The 18,225-nt window shown below is 38.4% G+C and overlaps 1 protein-coding gene across 4 annotated transcripts in view; it reads left to right on the top strand.

Moving 5' to 3' along the window:
- Positions 1–13,036, top strand: part of LOC127622179 (sex comb on midleg-like protein 4) — a 35,796-nt gene extending 22,760 nt beyond the window's left edge. For 3 of the 4 annotated variants that reach the window (XM_052096162.1, XM_052096165.1, XM_052096163.1), the window contains exons 4-8: positions 3,904–4,104; positions 5,009–5,203; positions 7,463–7,669; positions 7,986–8,131; positions 9,042–13,035. In XM_052096162.1, coding sequence (XP_051952122.1) covers positions 3,904–4,104; positions 5,009–5,203; positions 7,463–7,669; positions 7,986–8,131; positions 9,042–9,167 — 875 coding nt within the window. In that variant the 3' untranslated portion in view covers positions 9,168–13,035. Of the gene's footprint in view, positions 1–3,903; positions 4,105–5,008; positions 5,204–7,462; positions 7,670–7,985; positions 8,132–9,041 lie in introns of all 4 variants that reach the window. The other variant, XM_052096161.1, reaches the window with a different exon arrangement.
- Positions 13,037–18,225: the final 5,189 nt, after the last annotated feature.

Here is an 18,225-nt window from a genome sequence, read left to right as displayed (position 1 = left end):
TGAGAAGTTGTGAAGGTATGGCTGAACTCGTTCTTGAGCTTAATCCCTTTGCTGTAGGGAGCAGTTACTGAACAAGAAGCTTTTGTCTGCCTACCAGGTTTTTAGAATTTAAATCTGTGTGTAGTGGAAAAGTTTAATTTGGTTACACTCCTACTGTATATATTATAAGAAGCTTTTAAAGGGGAATTCCACCTTATTTTATACTCATATTAATTATATACAGCTTTACACATATTCATATTTATTAAAGAAGCATTTTGTTTCTTTAGTACTTTATAGAACGAAATTTGATAAGGCAGGTCTATGACAGTATTTTAGTCGGGTATTTTACAAATATGAAGTGCCTATAGTAAGTTCAAAGCACTTTTAAATATACTGTACAAAAACCCTCTAGCAGTGACACGCATTCACATGCTTGCGTTCCAACGTGTGTATAATTTGTGGGAAATGTCTGTTGTGGGGATCGCAGAGGGAATTGTTATTGCTGATGGTGGGGGTCATGAGCTTGATGACTGATGTCATTATAAGTGGCTCTGATGATTTCAACTGTGTGTGTGTGTGTGTGTGTGTGTACGTGGCTTGTTTGAGGACACGCGTTTGTGTACCTCGCAGTTGAATCTCATAATGCCCTTCCCGAGTGTGCAAAATGTTCACTGTCTGTAAACCTACATGTCTGGCATGTCAGTGATCTTGCTATCAATGATCTATTTTAAGCTTTGTGTGTATTGTGTTATATCACCCATTTTTAGAAACAATCCTCCCCCACACCCCATTCATTGAAGACTTTATCCTGCTAAACACTCGCAAACACTCACACATGCTACTTCTTTCTATTCTTTTTGCCCATGGGTGGCATTGGGATTGTATGTGTGTGTGTGTGTGTGTGTGTGTGTGTGTGTGTGTGTGTGTGTGTGTGTGTGTGTGTGTGTGTGTGTGTGTGTGTGTGTGTGTGTGTGTGTCTAACTCCTGGTCATGGTGCTTGTGAATGACAGACGACGAAGGAAATCCCTCATCATGGCGATATGTCAGATTAAAGCATCCGCATGCAGCAGACGAGTGAGTCAGGGCAAATAGGACTGATTGTGTAGGGGGTCCTACACAGACTGCTTTATCTGGCTCTCATTTTATCTCTGTTATATTCCTGGAGCAGCACATACAAAAGCTGTTTTGTATGTGTTGTGATTGATCCCTGTTTTGTATTTCCTAATTTTTAAGTAATTTTGGATAAATGGAAATGCTTCCTATATAGGAATGTTTGTTTAGTTTAGTCTGGTTTTGCTTGTAAAACTGCAGATGATATTAACAGTATATTTGATTTGCTACAGGTTATCGTAAAAGTTGTTTCAGACGTTAAGGTGCGGATTTTAAAATTGCTTTGCCAGATTTTTCCAAAATCCAGAATTGAAAACATGATTTTGTGATTTAATTTCTGAGTGAAAATTTGTACTTACAAATATCTATTGTAGTTCTCAGACGTTCAACAATTTTACTTTCTTAGATTTGTATGTAGTTCAAATGCATTAGTTTTATTTGGGACTGCATGGATATATTGGTAATATTCTTTGTATTTCTATGTGATTTAATTATTATGGTGACAAGAGCCTGTACAGAGATGCTGCGTCTGGATATCCATACTTCCCTACTATATAGTATGTCTGAATCCTCAGTATTCATAAATGGTAAGCGAGAAATACCCCGATAACCTACTATGTCCAGCGAGATTCTGAATAGTGGATCAACTAGACATTTTCCTATCCTATATTCCCCATGAGACATCATGGTCAAAATGCTGGATTTAAAAAAAAGGCAAAGAACTGTAAATCAGATGGCTCTTTTTAACCGTAAGTGATATACAGTACTGTGCAAAAGTCTTAGGCACATAAGATGTTTCACAAAAACGTTTGTCTTAAGATAGTTGTATCTTCAGCTTTAGTGTGCCAATAGGAAATATAAATGTTAGACTCCCAAACATTACTTTGCAAATAGAATATAATAGAAGAACAGGGAGCCCTGCAACAGATGTCATGGCCCTCACAGAGCCCCGCACTGAACAGCGAGTCGTTCTGGGATTACATTAAGAATCAGAAGCAATTGAGACTACCTAAATAGACAGAAGAACTGTGGTTAATTCTCCAAGAATTCGCCAACAACCAAAAAAAACTGTATCCAGGTGTACTTAGGAGAACTGGTGCTGTTTTGAAAGAAAAGGTGGTCACATTGAATATAAGGTTTAAATAAGTAGCTTTTTTATGTTTACTGAATTTACAGAAGGATGACATTAATGGATAAAAGAAAACCATATATGGCATTATTTTTTTATGTAAACTTTTTCACAAGTGTCTAAAACCTTTGTACAGTACTGTATATATATCAAGAAATTTGTTCCATGTGCTTAAATGGTGCTTGTTTAACAAATCCAAAATAGATTATTATATCACTGATGAAGTATGTCTTGAATCTATTCATAGTACTTGCATGCATGCCTAAAGAATGTACTGTTTTACTGGCTGAGAAATGCATCAAATGCAGTACATACTCTTGAGTACGCAATTTCGGAACCTCGGAAGCAGGTTTTTGGGGGAAAGTTTCTTTTTAATTAAAATGTAAGATTTAATCATGTTAAATGAATCCATTGCAGTTTAACAACAATTGAAATGCAAAGGATGTGGCACTATTGATTCTTCAAAGTATCTTAAGCTGTGATAGAAGATGTTTTTTTTTTTTCAGCTTTTCAACCCTCTCCTCCCTTTCATTTATTGCTTGTCTCTTGGGCTGCAAGACATGTGAGATCTGTCTGAGCATTTTTTAAGATATGAAATGTAGTTCTGTCATCCTGATCTCCAGAAACGATCTATAAATGTGGCCTCAAATATTTGTAGATTCCTTCCCAAATATTTGAGTGGAGGATTTAAATATGAAACCGCAAGGCATTTTGTGTCAATAAGGAAGGCGTGCAATGTGTGTCAATAGTATTTGCATGTGTGCGTGTTGTACAATTATATGCAGACGTTGTCTTTAAACTGTACATCATGGTTTAAAGAAATATTCTTGGTTCAATATAAGTTAAGCTTAATCAACAGCATTTGTGGCATTATACTGATTATCACAAAAATTTATTTTTACACGCCCCTCCTTTTCTTAAACACAGCAAAATCTATAGGTTCCAGTGAGGCACTTACAATGGAAGTAAATGAGGCCAATCTGTTAACGTTAAAATACTCACAATTTCAAAAGTATAGCCACAAGACTTAAACAATATGAATTAACATGATTTTAGTGTAATAAAATCGCTTAATGTTTTCTGAATAATGTTATAGCCAATTTTACAGCTTTGCTGCCATAATGATGTAATGTCAAAAAAGTTTTAACAGAAGAGTTAATGTATGTGCTTTTATAAAATTATAAGCTTCACATTTATGCCTTAAACCCTACCAAAATTGGCACCATTCACTTTGTAAGTGCCTCACTGTAACTTCAATTATTCCTATGTGTTGCTGTATGTAAATACATGTATAGATCTATGTATTTTCATATTAGTGCTATTGCTATTCAAGTTACTTAATACTGAGATTATTAACAGTTACGTCAACTGTATAAACTTAAGCATATAAAGAGACACTGCCAGATAAACAAAAAAACTAAATTTCCAATTAATGACAAAATCAAAAGCAGAACAAACACTGAGAATTACCCTAGATGCAGGGGTAGGCAGCAGTGCAATTAACTGTGCGGTTGAACCACATTTTTTGTTGATTCTCTAACTTTATCAGACAGTGCCCATAAGATTTACTGTTAAAAATATGTGCAAATACTGCAGTTTCATATCATGCATATTCAATTAAAAAAGTGTGCTCAAAGTAAATGTAGGATTTTGCTAATGGTACATTCTCTCTATCGACCCAGTTTGTATCTACGTGAATAAGCTGGTGAACACTGGTCCCAACCTAGACAGGCAGAAGGTGCTGCAGCTGCCGGATCATCTAGGTCCGGCGAGGCCGTCTGTGGTGCTGCAGCAGGCAGTACAGGGCTGCATTGACAGCGCATTCCAGCAGAAAGCCGTCTTCACCCTGCTAACTGACGGCTATGGGGGAGAAAAGATATCAGGTTTATTTGCATGGAAACACACAAATGCAAGGCTCATTGTTATTCTCTTTCTGCATTCTGATGCCCACTTGAAAGTGTTATATCCATGCCCTGTATATATAAATTATTGATTCAGAGTCAGTGTTAGTTTCTGGGGCTTAGACATTTTTAAATGCAATGTAAAGGTTGTTATACTCTATATAACAATATTTATGTTATGTAACAGTGTTACACTATGCATTTGTATGTGCATACTATTAAATATTTATATTTTGCTTATTCAATTTTATTTTGTTATTAACATAAACAATTACAGTAATAAAATGTATTGCTATAATAAGTTGTCATTTTTATTTGTATAGCGCTTTTCACAATACAGTCTTTCAATGCAGCTTTACAAAAAATAATTCCTTAATATTGCTCCCTGTGAAACCCTAATGCGTATGTAGCAAGGAAAAACCTCCATAAGATGTTTAGTTAGTGGTGAGTTTCTCTAGGGGAGGCTATCCTCCTCTGGCTTTACAATAAGTGTGTATATGACACTATAAATGAGCTGAGGAGTGACACAAGTGTTAATGTACAGTTAGCCAGTCATTGCCCAACTGGGTGATCAGGACACAACACAAAGTATATTGCATATTGAGTTGAGTTGAAATTATTTGATCATGTAAGAATAGACTGTGGAGTGAACGAAAGGGAAGAAACTAGCATAATTAAAGAAATGATTTGCCAGACTACAGAATGTCATGACTGCAAAATGCCATGATGGACCAATCACAATCAAGAATTCCAGACTAATGTGTAATAATTAATCATAGTAACATGATATATGTGTAACACAGACATTTTAAAGTTATCATCACAATGTTCTTAGAGTGTTCAATTGACTTGTCCTGAACTTAAACACTCTTTCTCTGTTTTTCAGCCACCTTTGATGGTAAGCAACATCTTTTGAGCTTACCTGTGGTAAACAGTGTTGGCTACGTCCTGCGCTTCCTCAAGAAGTTGTGTCGAAGCCTGCTGTGTGAGAACCTCTTCAGTGACCAGCCCATCACCCCTTCATCGTCCCCCTCTTCCTCATTCCACACTGAAAAGCACTCAGAAGGGCATCCCAAGTCAAGTGCGTACTCATCAAGCTCTTACACGACCTCTATTCTTCTACCCTTTGATTTGAAATAGTAGAGATGCATTGTGCAACTGTGCTGTTGCAAATGTCAATATAAAGTGAATATTTTTTTGCTATTCTTGTTTTGGTTCTTTTGGTTTGGATGTTCTGTAATTTGGCCATTTGATTATTGAGCTTACGCTTTTCCAATCTGCCCTTCTGAAAATTGCAGAGAAGGCCTTTAGTGCTTGCTGAGCTGTTTAAGTGCCAGTAAAAAGGTTGAGCGCCTCTGAGTGGCATGAGGTTTGAGTTTTATTGGCTCTCTCGCTCCCCCCGAATATGGTTTAGTAGCTCTAGAGATTACAGCATTAACCTCAGTATGATGCAATATTGTGCCTCTTGGCTACTTAAGCAAGGCTCTGTCATGATTTAATCCCATGTCAATGATTAACGGAGTTAAGGGAGGAAACCCTACTTTAGAGGATACCTACATTTCTCATAAACACTTTTTGGTTAATTTCCTATAAATAAATAAATAGTGCCCCCTGACAGCACTGTTTAGTTGCACACGCTCTCTCTCTCTGTGTGTGTGTGTGTGTGTGTGTGTGTGTGTGTGTGTGTGTGTGTGTGTGTGTGTGTGTGTGTGTGTGTGTGTGTGTGTGAGCGTGTATTTATCACGTGTATTTGTTTACTATCCCCATAAGGATAGTAAAACCCGAAATTTTTGACCTTGTGGGGACATTTTGTCGGTCCCCATGAGGAAAACAGCTTATAAATCATACTAAATTATGTTTTTTGAAAATGTAAAAATGCAGAAAGTTTTCTGTGAGGGTTAGGTTTAGGGGTAGGGTTAGGTTTAGGGGATAGAATATAAAGTTTGTACAGTATAAAAACCATTATGTCTATGGAAAGTCCCCATAAAACATGGAAACACAACATGTGTGTGTGTGTGTGTGTGTGTGTGTGTGTGTGTGTGTGTGTGTGTGTGTGTGTGTTTTTTTTTTTTAATTTTTTATTATTCCCTTAAGGTATGATTCAAATCAGGTAAGGGGGCATATGCCTCAATTCCCAATATTGAAAGTCAGTTCTGACTGCTAGGTTGTGGAGGATGCACCAGACTACTGCAATCTGGTATACTTAGCTGGATCTGTACAGCATCACTCCACCACTGTGGTCCAGATACCTGAATCTGGATCTCTAGCATTTGATCAGTTATTGCTGCCATAATTCATAGAAAATGTACACACAAATCTCGTTTGAATAAATTTACAACCAATTTTCAGCATGCTTTTTGTGGATGGTATCAGCATGTTAATTGTGCCAGCAAAATAGCGCTCACTTTTGTGAAGAAGGTGGAATCTCTAATAACCCTAATTTACATAGAAAAGTGGTGTGTTGCAACTGAAATTTAATGACATTGACTTAAAGGGATAGTTAATCCAAAAATGTATCTCATAATTTACTCCATCCCAGATATGCGTGACTTTCTTCTGCTGAAAACAAATGATGATTTTTAGCTAAATATTTCAGCTCTCTAAGTCCATAAAATGCAAGTGAATGGTGACCAGTCCTTTCAAGCTCCAATTATCCACATAAAGGCAATATAAAAATAATCCATATAACTCCAGTGGTTAAATCCATGTCTGTAGAAGCAATGTGATAGGTGTGGGTGAGAAACAGATCAGTATTTAAGTCCTTTTTGTACTATCAATCTCCTCTTTCACTTTCAGATTCTTTCACATTCTGAAAGTGAAAGTGGAGATTTATAGACTTAAATATTGATCAGTGTCTCACCAAAAGTGATTGCATCACTTCAGAAGACACTAAACCACTGAAGTTGTATGAATTACTTAATGTAATATTTGGTGCTTGAAATGCCTGGTCACTATTCACTTGCATTTAAGGAACCTACAGAACTGAGATATTCTTCTAAAAATCTTTATTTGTGTTCAGCAGAAAAAGAAATTCATACACATCTGGGATGGCATGAAAGTGAGTAAATGAGAGATTGTTTATTTTTTTATTTACTGTAAATACATATGTTGCAGCACTATTTCAGTTCATTTAGTGCCTTGTTAAACTGGATTGAGGGTGGTTAGGGAATAAGATGCATGTTTTTATTCTGAATGAAATGCTACTGTTAAGTGAAATTGCCCTTGTTATGTAATTCTGACCATGCAGGCCTATCTACACTCAAAAAACCCAATTAGAAACCACATCCAATTTAAGCCTTTAAATGCATTATTGTTCCTAAATTCCTGGTGTTTTTTGTAGCAAATTCGATGGTGGATGACTACCATGGTGATTCAATGGACGCTAAGCGCTATTCTGTTGACCCCAGTGACTCTGCCTTTGGTGCGATGTCCTCGCCATACACAGCTACCAAACCTTCATATGGTTTTCGTTCTATCCCCACCTACTCTGGAGGCGTGTGCAGGCAGGCAGCCAGTCCCAGCACATACCAGGAAGGAAATAGAAGTGGTAAGAAATAGGAAATTGCTTCTTTCAGAAGTTTTTACAGATGTTTTCCTCAGTACTTGAATGTCTGGGAATACTCCTTTTATTACTATAGGAGTGAATTAGAACACTGTAAACTAAATGATATTATTGATTGAACACCAACCTTTTCACTCTCTAAGTCTATTGACCAAGCATCAGATTATTGTCTGGAAATGATGGCCATTTGTGTGTACTGAATTGTACTATCTGTATTGCATATACAACATAATTAGCAAGGTATTTCTAGATTGAATCAAATCTTTGCTTCAGTCTCTGAACCTGGCTTCACTCTGTCTAGCCTACAGTTCATCCCTAGAGGGAGGGGATTCAAAGCCCCCACCCAGTAAGGACCCCTCCAGGTGGAGTGTTGATGAGGTGGTGTGGTTTATCAAGGATGCAGACCCTCAAGCACTGGGCCCACATGTGGATCTTTTTAGAAAGCATGTGAGTTTGGCAAACAAACACCATGTATTTTGTACATGCTGTAACTGTCTGATAACAAAACCATGTGTAGACAGTGTGCACCAGGTCAGTTGGGATCAGTTTAGTTTAGAATCAATTAATGAAATAATCACCAAGCTGAATGGGCTAGACTCCAAACTTATGTACAATTATATTTAGATCAGGACACAAAGTATTAATTTAACAGCACTGACAAGACTTAATTGAATTTACTCTTGCAACAAATGCTCCACAATTAATTGAATAAAAATAAAAATTGTGGAATGGACTTGTGTATTATTTAACTGCAAAAGGCTGCAATTGAGTTATTTAGTTTGCATGTTCTGCATGCTTCAAAGTGAATGGGTGGCACTCTATTTTGTCTGTTGTCTATTACCCATTCACACTGATTAAAAAGGTACCAAAAAGAGATCTGAGTCCACTTTCATGTCCACTTCTTCAATCAGTTCACTTTTGGGTCAACTGAAATAGGTCTGAGTTTCTTTCTTTTTAACAGGATTTAAGTGTGGACACCCTTAAAATATTTTATTAGTAGATTGTGGGCAAATCAGGACCACACACACACACACACACACACACACACACACACACACACACACACACACACACACACACACGAGAGCTGCTGTTTCAATAGGATTGTATGCCTTTGCTCTTTTAGTCTTGATATCTAAGCAACAGAAAAGTTCAAATCATAATTACAATATTTGTCCAAATATTCACAATATGATTTTTGGGCCAAATCGTATAGCCTCTTCCAACACACACACGCATGTACACACACGCAAGCGCACGTACACTAATACAATATCCAAAATTCTTGCACTGTAAAAGAAATGTTCAAGCGTATAGTAAACATTCTCTTGTGGACACTGTGTGATTACTTCTTCAGGAGATTGATGGTGATGCTCTTCTCCTTCTGAAGAGTGATATGATCATGAAGTACCTGGGACTCAAACTGGGCCCTGCTCTCAAGCTGTGCTACCATATCGACAAGCTAAAACAGAACAAGTTCTGACCTGTCTCTGCAACATCATAACCCCTCTCCAGAAACACACAAACACTGATGGATTTACTCAAAGTATTTAATCTCATGACACCAGTCCCCATTTCATATACAGGACGTGTTCATCCTCCATTCTCTGGTCATTCAAAGACAAGATCCAGATCTTCTAAGATGTCTCTTGTGTTGATTGTCTGCCTGTATTATGGGGCATTTTACTGACCAGAGCATTTCCTTAAAGTGTTCAAGCATTTAATTGGTCAATTAACATTGGATTACTGCTCTAATCAGAAGGCTGCATTCTGTGATTTCATTTATTTCTCCACAAGCAGGTGAGTTTTAAGTGTAAATCACAAATCATTGTTCTTCAAATGGATGAAATTGGAATCAAGCATTTAGGATCATAGATGAACTCATTCATTTTTACAGAGCCACAGACTCTGTCTAAAACCCTGTGAACATCAGCCACCTGCTGGTGAAAAGGAGTCATTGCAACTCCATTAAACTTACCCCATTGAGAGCAGCTACTGCAAAAGCTGACAGTGTGGGAGATGAGTAAAAATCTCATGACTAAACAGATACGCACACACTCCCAACCAGCAAATTACAGGCACAAATGCAACTTGGCTCAGCAATGTATCAGTCACATCATGTGTTCGAAGTGAACCCAAGAACTTAACAGGATATATACTACAAGGCATTTATTGCTATGGTCATGAAAAACAGTGCATTAAAACTCAGTAATGCATACCAGGTGCTCAACCAGCAAGTGAAACGGAACAAAAAAATCTTTACATTGCATACAGTGTATTGGAACACTGGTAATGTATGTTTCGCACAGTGGACCAAATGCATGGATGGAGAACAAAAGCAGAGAGGTTTCATTACTCCAAGAAATATTTCATTTGTCCTCCTTACTCAGATAAAAAAAATTAAAATGTTGTTCAATAACAAAATTTGCTTGCAAAATATACAGATAATCTTTTTTAAGTTGTAAATTGTCCTGATTTCAGATAAACATTTTCACTGTGCATATTACACGTGGTTTAGATTGATTGTCACAATGCATAGTTGAACACAAGCTGACATACTTTAGAGGTGCTTTGAAATAGTTATTTTACAGTAATGGCCATATTTCAATGTTTCAAAAAGTGACTAAAGCCTAGTCTCAAACTAAATGAAAATGTGCAAAAGAATAATTTTTCTCCTGAAGCATTTCAAGAAATTGTTATTATTAAGATATTTAAGTAGCATTCAGTATTACTGTATTATTTTTAAGACAGGTGAACTCATTAAGTCTGATCTAATGATGTCATCTCCTAAAGTGGATTACACCCAAGTGTACAACTTTTCTGTCCCACAATCATGTGTAAATATTATAATTAATGTAGTAGTCACAAATGAAATATACAATTTCAGATGTATCAAAAAGATTAAATAAATCAATTTAAATTGTATAATGCACACATTCAACATTTACATATAACCAGCTACCAAGCTTTCTTTGCTAGACGTCATTGCTGTACATTCTGCCTCTTAAAGCAACTGCTAACTTGTGCATTTGTACAGAATCTTTGTCTATAATTCTGCATCAGGGAAGCTGTTTGAGTGGTTTATGTCTTTTTCTTTTAAACCTCCCCCCATAGCATCAGTTGGTAATAGCTTTCTCAATGAAAAATGTGTAAGTGAAGAATCAGCTAAATTTTTCCCACCAGAACATTCTAAAGGGATTTAATCAGTGAGCTCTTAAATCAGTGCAGTTGAAGACGTCAGGGTATGGAATTCAATCCCTTGATTTGAAAAGCTGAGTATTACAATGTCTTCATGTAACCTTTCATCAGATTTGTTAAGTCTAGTGAGTTTAATTGGCAAGTTCAAAGAGTTATAATCAAGGGTTTGTGCCGATGGGACTTTTCTAAAGCTAAAGTGTGTAATTTTTGCAATGTTACTTTCTCTTATCCCAGCTTAATTTGCAGAGTCAACTATATTTTCAGGTAAATTGTAAATACTGTGGCTATAAACATTACTCTGTTTGTTTGAGCATCCCACCAGCCAGAATTTGAGAATGGCTTGGGTGTGGGATGGTACTATCTTTTTGGTCTACCAATGGCAGATGGATGGCGTATTTGGGAAAGCCTGGTTAAAAAGACCAGCTTAACAAGCATGCAGTTCCCATGCTGGTCTTAGATGGTTCATACTGGTTTAAATCTGAACTCAGTAACTTTTGTCTTTGTGTCATCTTGGACTTACACTGACACCTAGCGGCTTGGATGCAGCATCATTTAAAAACATTTAAATATAATTTTCAGTTTCAGATGCCATTGTAGAAATTTTGTATTAACAGTCAGCTATGATTACTTTAATCAATGAGTTAAAATGTCAAATAACAGGACGGTTACTGAGATTAAGCGAGTAGTATTCGGCTGGTCATGTGATTCTAATATGGCAGCCCCCATATGTGGACCCTCTCCATGTAGAATAAAACCGCTTTTATAAGATTAATGATATGACTGGAGTCTTCATTTTAATGTGAATGGTCATGATTTCCTAAATGTATAGAAAAATTTTGTTCAAAATTACAATTACAATGTTTTTAGGAGTTAAACTCTTTTTAATGAGGAAAAATTACTGAATGCACCTTTAATGCTGATCTTTTCAGCAGGGAGCTGTTTTAAAACTTTATTTTTGCAATTTATTCGGGTAACGTAGAAATGCAAGTTTATACAGACAAATTACCCCAAGTCTAATGTTAAAACTTTTCTTTATTTTTTTTTTATATCTCCACTCATGTATTCAAATAGTAGGCATGTCTTGTTAGTTTTAAAAGCCCTTTAATTAAGTAATAGCAATACAAGCACTTCTTTCTGTGGCTAAACTTAATCCAATTTTGTGTAGGAAGGCTTGACATTTCATAATAATCATTCATTATTTTGTGGCAGTTTATGCCGTCATGCAGATATTCTGCTGACATAGGCTGGCCTACAAGCTCCTGGCTAGATATTACTGACAATTGTCATGGAATATGAGTGAGGTTTTAAGAATAATATGCTTTTCAGTTGTGCTATGTATTTTTCAGCTTTTTTGTATGTGTGCGATTGAGTATGCCAGGTCGTATGTTTGCCTTTGCACAATTCCTTGCCATTTTTGATATAATGTAAAATGTAAGTGTACATTTATGAATGCTGCTCTTGATGATAGTCCCATGCAAGGTTGTTTAAAAGAGACATTTGTAAACTCAAGTAAGAGTTTTAATGAAAAATAAAAGTGTGTATAAATACACAACTAGAGGGGGACTACAACACGGACCATTCATGTTGGTGCTATGACTGTATTTAACAAATGATGATTATATGCATACAATTTCTTGTGGTTGTTGTTGTTTTGTTTTTTGCTTTATTCAGTTTGCCTTAAGTGTTGTGAATCTTGTAACTGAGGACAGGCTCTGTTTGTGAGCAAGGGTGTAGATTACTGTGGGGATGGGGTAACCCCCCTTCCCCCCCAATAATCAAAACTAGCAAGTGTAACCCCCCCCCCCCCCCCATATTTATACCATGATCAATGGAAACCTGTAAATGCTTGACGCTGTAACCACCCCCACCCCCCCCCCCCCATGCTCAAGCCAAATCTATGCCATTGATATAGAGGATTATGAGAGAGTCAGAATAAAGCATAATGAACACCCTATCCTGAACTCTAACTGTACTTGTAGTTCTATATATTGCTATATCACTTAATAGATTGCTGTTTGTATTTCCTGTATCTCTACCGCAGCTCTTGAGCAAACAGACACAACTCAGTGCTAGCCAGAACCCACATACAAATGTTAAATCATGTACAAGGCCATTAAACAATTCAAATAAAGTATTTTCTGCACTCGAGAAAATGCAGAGAGTATACTAACACCTCTCAAATTTCTTGTTTAATAGGGCAGTTGTTTTATTTATTTATTTATTTATTTGAAGATTCAAGATAAAGACATGGCTTCTCTTGTCCTTTCTTGTCCCTCTAGTCTCATAAAACCTTTGCAGTTTACTGTTTGCTTTTAAAACAAACCTTATCATATCAGGTCCTGCAGCTTAGATGAGAAATTAGCTATTTGTTAGTTATTAGAGATAAATTTGAAAGAAGGCACATTAGTTAGACCTTGAAAATCAGGATGCAGACTTTGAGTAGTCTTTCTTTTACTGGATAGCACATGCTTCAAGGACCTATCATGTTTTCCTGTGTTGACTGTCTTCTACATATAGGTGGCACTGTTGTATCTTAAATGTGCCATATGGCTCTCCTAAGGGCTTAATCAACAAAACTAGTTGTATTTGTCATAATATGGTAATACGACTCCAGAATTTCAAACAAGACTGAAATTTAACATTGATTAAAAACAGTGATATGATGTTTATGATGGAAAGGTTTAAAAAATGTAAAGATATATTAATGCTTTGATTACAGTACACACCCAAAAGTCGGAAGAATCCACTGATATTAGAATATTGCAGAAAGATACCATCATTTGAAAAGGTTCAATCAATATCTTTATTATCTTTTCCATATTAACTTGTATTAAATTCTAAACCAAAATAAATCTTTTCCACCACACTCTTCCCTCCCTCTCAACAGACAAAAGAGCATAAACATCAAAGCAAGTTCATGCAATATTTTTTTTTTTTTACAATAATAATAATGAAAAGAGTTCTACCCAGTTAGAACAGTAGTCACAACAACTAAAAGATGCTCATTTTGGAGCTTTTGGGAAATGATCTCATCAGACCCACACCAAGCATATTCCAAGGTTCTATGACAAGAGTTGACTGCAATTAGCATGATAATTTTGAGAATGATGGTTTGTACTTTTGGCAGGTTTGACATTCCTTATAGTATTTCCATACGTCAGACATCAAACTTGGCCAGTATGCAACTTCCATCAGTCGCAGCAGTGTTTTAAGTGGACCTACAGTAGGTGTCCACAAAGGATCGCCATGGGCATATTTGAGAAACTCACCTTGGCAGACAGGTAGGTATGACTAGTTCTAGCTTCAGACCTTTCTGACAATCTGGTACACTACGTAACAAGAAACCACTTGTTACGGCACTCCTGCCCGTAAAAAGCAAAGGTCTGTCTGGGTTTGGATGTTTGGCGGCAGGCGGGGGTGATTGTTACCCGGTGCGTGCCGTGACGCCATGCTCGTCTTGGGACTCGAGAGTCAACCCCAATCAACCAATCAACTCCAGCGGCGCGACCACCGCGGAGGATGCCATATGCCCCAGGAGCCTCTGGGAAAGTTTTAAAGGGAACGTTGCACCTGGCCTGAAGATGGCGAGGCAGTCCATCATTGACTCTGCACGCTCGTTGGTGAGACGTGCTATCATCGAGAGACTGAGTCTAACTCCATGTCGAGAAAAGAGATACTCTGAACTGGGGTGAGTTTGCTCTTTTCTCGGTTGACCTGAAGCCCCAAGGGGCTGAGGTGCCTGAGCACCTGGGCTCTGTGAGTGTATAGTAACTCTCGGGAGTGGGCCAGTATGAGCCAGTCATCGAGATAATTGAGTATGCGGATGCCGGCTTCTCGGAGCGGGGCGAAAGCTGCCTCTGCAACTTTCATGAAGGGAACAGAGACATGCCGAAGGGGAGGACTTTGTACTGATACGCCTGGCCATTGAATCGCGAACCGTAGGAAGGGTCGTGTCGAGGCAGAATTGAGACGTGAAAGTATGCATCCTTCAGGTCTACCGCTGCAAACCAATCTAGATGCCGGACGCAAGTTAGGATGTGTTTTTAAGTGAGCATTTTGAACGGGAGAAAAACAAACCCATCCCAATTAACCCTGCGCACTACTGCACCAACCGGCGTCCATCCCTCTAAACACAAACAGTCCTTGTACGCCTTCGAGAGTCCCCGCAACAACTTTGTCGTCAGATTGCTCAAGTCCGGTGCTTCTGTACAAATTTTGTAAGGCATAATTACATAACAGAAAATACTCTTTAATATAAACCTCAGCCAATATGCAGTATAAACACAAAGAACGTGTTGATTCATTCACAGAACTGTCTCAAAGGTGTTTTATTCCACAAAACAAGCCTCTAGCGGAACCAGCACACAAACAAATTTAAAGAAAGAGCTGTTCAGTTTCATTGGACAGACAAACGAATGTTCAGTGAGCTGGATGTTCATGAGTGCAACAGATAACCTTATCCTTTCAAAGTCCTGCAAGAAATACTCCACAAAACAAACTTCAGCCAATAGGAGGCATAAGCACAAAGAATGAGCAGATTCATCCACAATTGTCCTGAAGGAGTGTTTTTCCACAAAAGAAACTAGCCGCTAGGCAGAACCAGCACAAAAAGAAACAAAACAGGTGCTCAGCTTCCTCAGATGGTCAAGTGTGTGATCAGCGAGACAAGCTACATAACTCCATGACTTCCTCAGTCATCAAGTTGAAATATGAAAGACATCGCTTGCTGTGGGCATGCAAATACCCTGCAGCCATCCTTAGTATCCATTCTCAATTTGGCCTGGAACATCAGTGCAAAAGTGGTCCTCCGTCAATGCAAATGTTTCTTGAAAAGTGCTATTCCACAAAACATACTCCAGCCGCTAGGTGGAACCAACACAAAAATAAACAAAAATGCGGCCAGCTTCCTCAGACAGTCAAGTGTATAAATCAGCGAGTCAAGTTCACTTGGGGGCCATATGAGAAACACCAAATGGCTCACTCACCCCAATGTCTCTATGAAAGACATCATTGCTGTGGGCATGTAAATACTTTGCGGCCATCTTAGTGTCTATTCTCAGTTTGTCCAAAAACATCAGTGCAAAAGCGATCTTCCGTTGATGTAAGAGTTTCTTGCATTCAATGAATTGATCAGATTTATCTCTTGTTGAATTCGCAAAGTTTGGGAACAAGAAAATTTGGTGATTCTTCCAAGAATGGCTTCCTTTGCTCTTTGCCTCACGTTACACAAGATCTTTATTGGATGATCTCAGAAATTTGGCTAGAATTGATCGGGGCTTGTCTCCCTCATCGGATCTCCGAGCCTGGTCCCTGTGAGCTCGCTCAATTTCCAGTTTATGGCCTGTTATATTGGGCAGAATCTGGAAGAGCTTGTCTAGGAATTTCACCATATCTCTGCCTTCTTCATTCTCAGGAATTCCAACAATTCGGACAATGTTTTGCCGATTACAATTCTCCAAATCCTCCAGTTTTTTCCAGACACGTTCCAAATTTGCTTTGGACGCTAACAGATTAGCAGCTAATTCCCTCTCTGATGACTCCAGATAATCAATCCATCTCTCGATGTCCGACAATCTCGTAACCAACTCAGAGAATTTTGCCTCCATCACCATAATCGATCGATGTATTACCACAAGATCCTCCAGGTCAGCAACAACCTTCATCAGCATTACAGACATGCTCGACAGTTGCTGCTGAGTTTCTCCCGACTCACCGTCCAGACTGAGTCCCTGGTCTGTGGCCCTGTCAGAGGTATCAGCCTGAGCACATAAATGTCTTCTAATATCTCTAGAGCCCCAGGAATTCTTTGCCATGTTGACTTCATAGAACAGTTATGTAGCAGGGTGTATCGAATCTCTCCGGTTTATGTCATAAAATAATAAAAAACTAGCAAAGTGCGCAGGGCTCGCCATTTACACATTCAACCCCCGCGTGGCACCATGCGACTCTAACGTAAGACTTATTTAGACTTATTTTCTCCATGTTTGGACATATCTTTTCTCAGCTACCCACCAGTCTTTTGCAGTAATATTCAAAACTGAGAAAAGACAAGCTAGTATTTTGTAGTCAGAAAGAGGTCGAATGGCTAGATAACCTTCACATCATTTCAGTGAATACAAATGGATCATCTTCACTGCTACTAAAATTTGGGAACTCTACTTTTACAGGTGGTCGGGATGAAATCGCTGTGGTATTTTCAGAGGTAGGCAGATGAGCGTAGCTTTGCTGAACATTGTAATTGAGTTTTTTGACTTTGTAAACTGATGGAGGAATTAGTTAGCTTTGAGGTGAATATTTATTGGGGTTCACATGAGAGGAATGATGGATTTAAACTTTTTGTCAATCTGTATATCTTGTCACTTTAAAAAATCTACCATTGACAATGGTGAGTGCAAGTCTTATTTCGATTCTTTCAAATTCTCTCTCTATTTGGCAAGTCAATCTTTCTTCCAATTTCCTACACTTATTCTCCACTTCTGTCTGAGAAAAACTGTCACTCACCTTTTTAGCACAGTCTTCTACTTGTGTTTAGTCTTTAAATAATGAAAGAAGTCCCCTGCATGATGTACATCATACCTGCTTTCCTAGACTTGGGAAGAGACAGGAGGGGAAAAACAACAACAACAAAAAACATCAGGCGAGGGAAAGGCCGACACGGAGCGACAGCAAGAATGAGAAAAGTGAGAGAGAAAAAAAAAAACTCACTCACCGGTTCTCTGATGCCCTGTCGTGTGGTCCGGGGCCACTCCTCCACACTCTAGTGGATGACAGCCATGCCTCACTGGGTGGATCAGAGGGAGTCCTCTGGCACCTGGTGGACGGAATGTCCTGTTGCGGTTTTGATGGACGAAAGGGGTCTCACCTGCACCTGGCAGCAGTTCTCCCACCCCAGGCGTTCGGCCAAGAGCCCCTTTCCGCTCACGGTAGGCAGTCCTCTCGACCTGCTGCATTTTAGCAGCTGGTAGGGGTCTGCTCCCCTGGCAGTGGCCCTGACTGCTCCAGGGAGTTGGCTAAGAGCCCCTCCTCCCCTCGCGGTTGGCAGCCGTTCCGCCGCTCTCCTCCTCCATAAAAGCAGGTTTCAAGATACATTTTAAAACGCTGAACTGCTTTCAACTGATAAACCATCTTAAAACCCTCAACGACGCGAGAAAGAAACCCCAACAAGACGCAACGTTGTGGGTTTTGGGCCGATATACATCTGCAGTAATTTGCTGTATTTAGTTAAAGTTTGCTACTGTATAAATTAGATAAATAGTAATTTACTGTTATTAATGAGTGATGTCAGAAATTACCCATAAAGCAATGCATATTAAAGTTAAATACTCTATGATTATATTATAGTA

This window comes from Xyrauchen texanus, chromosome 28, assembly GCF_025860055.1.
Source record: "Xyrauchen texanus isolate HMW12.3.18 chromosome 28, RBS_HiC_50CHRs, whole genome shotgun sequence".
Lineage (NCBI taxonomy): Eukaryota > Metazoa > Chordata > Actinopteri > Cypriniformes > Catostomidae > Xyrauchen > Xyrauchen texanus.
The sequence above is the reverse complement of the archived record's forward strand: the minus strand, read 5'-3'. Positions and strand labels throughout refer to the sequence as shown.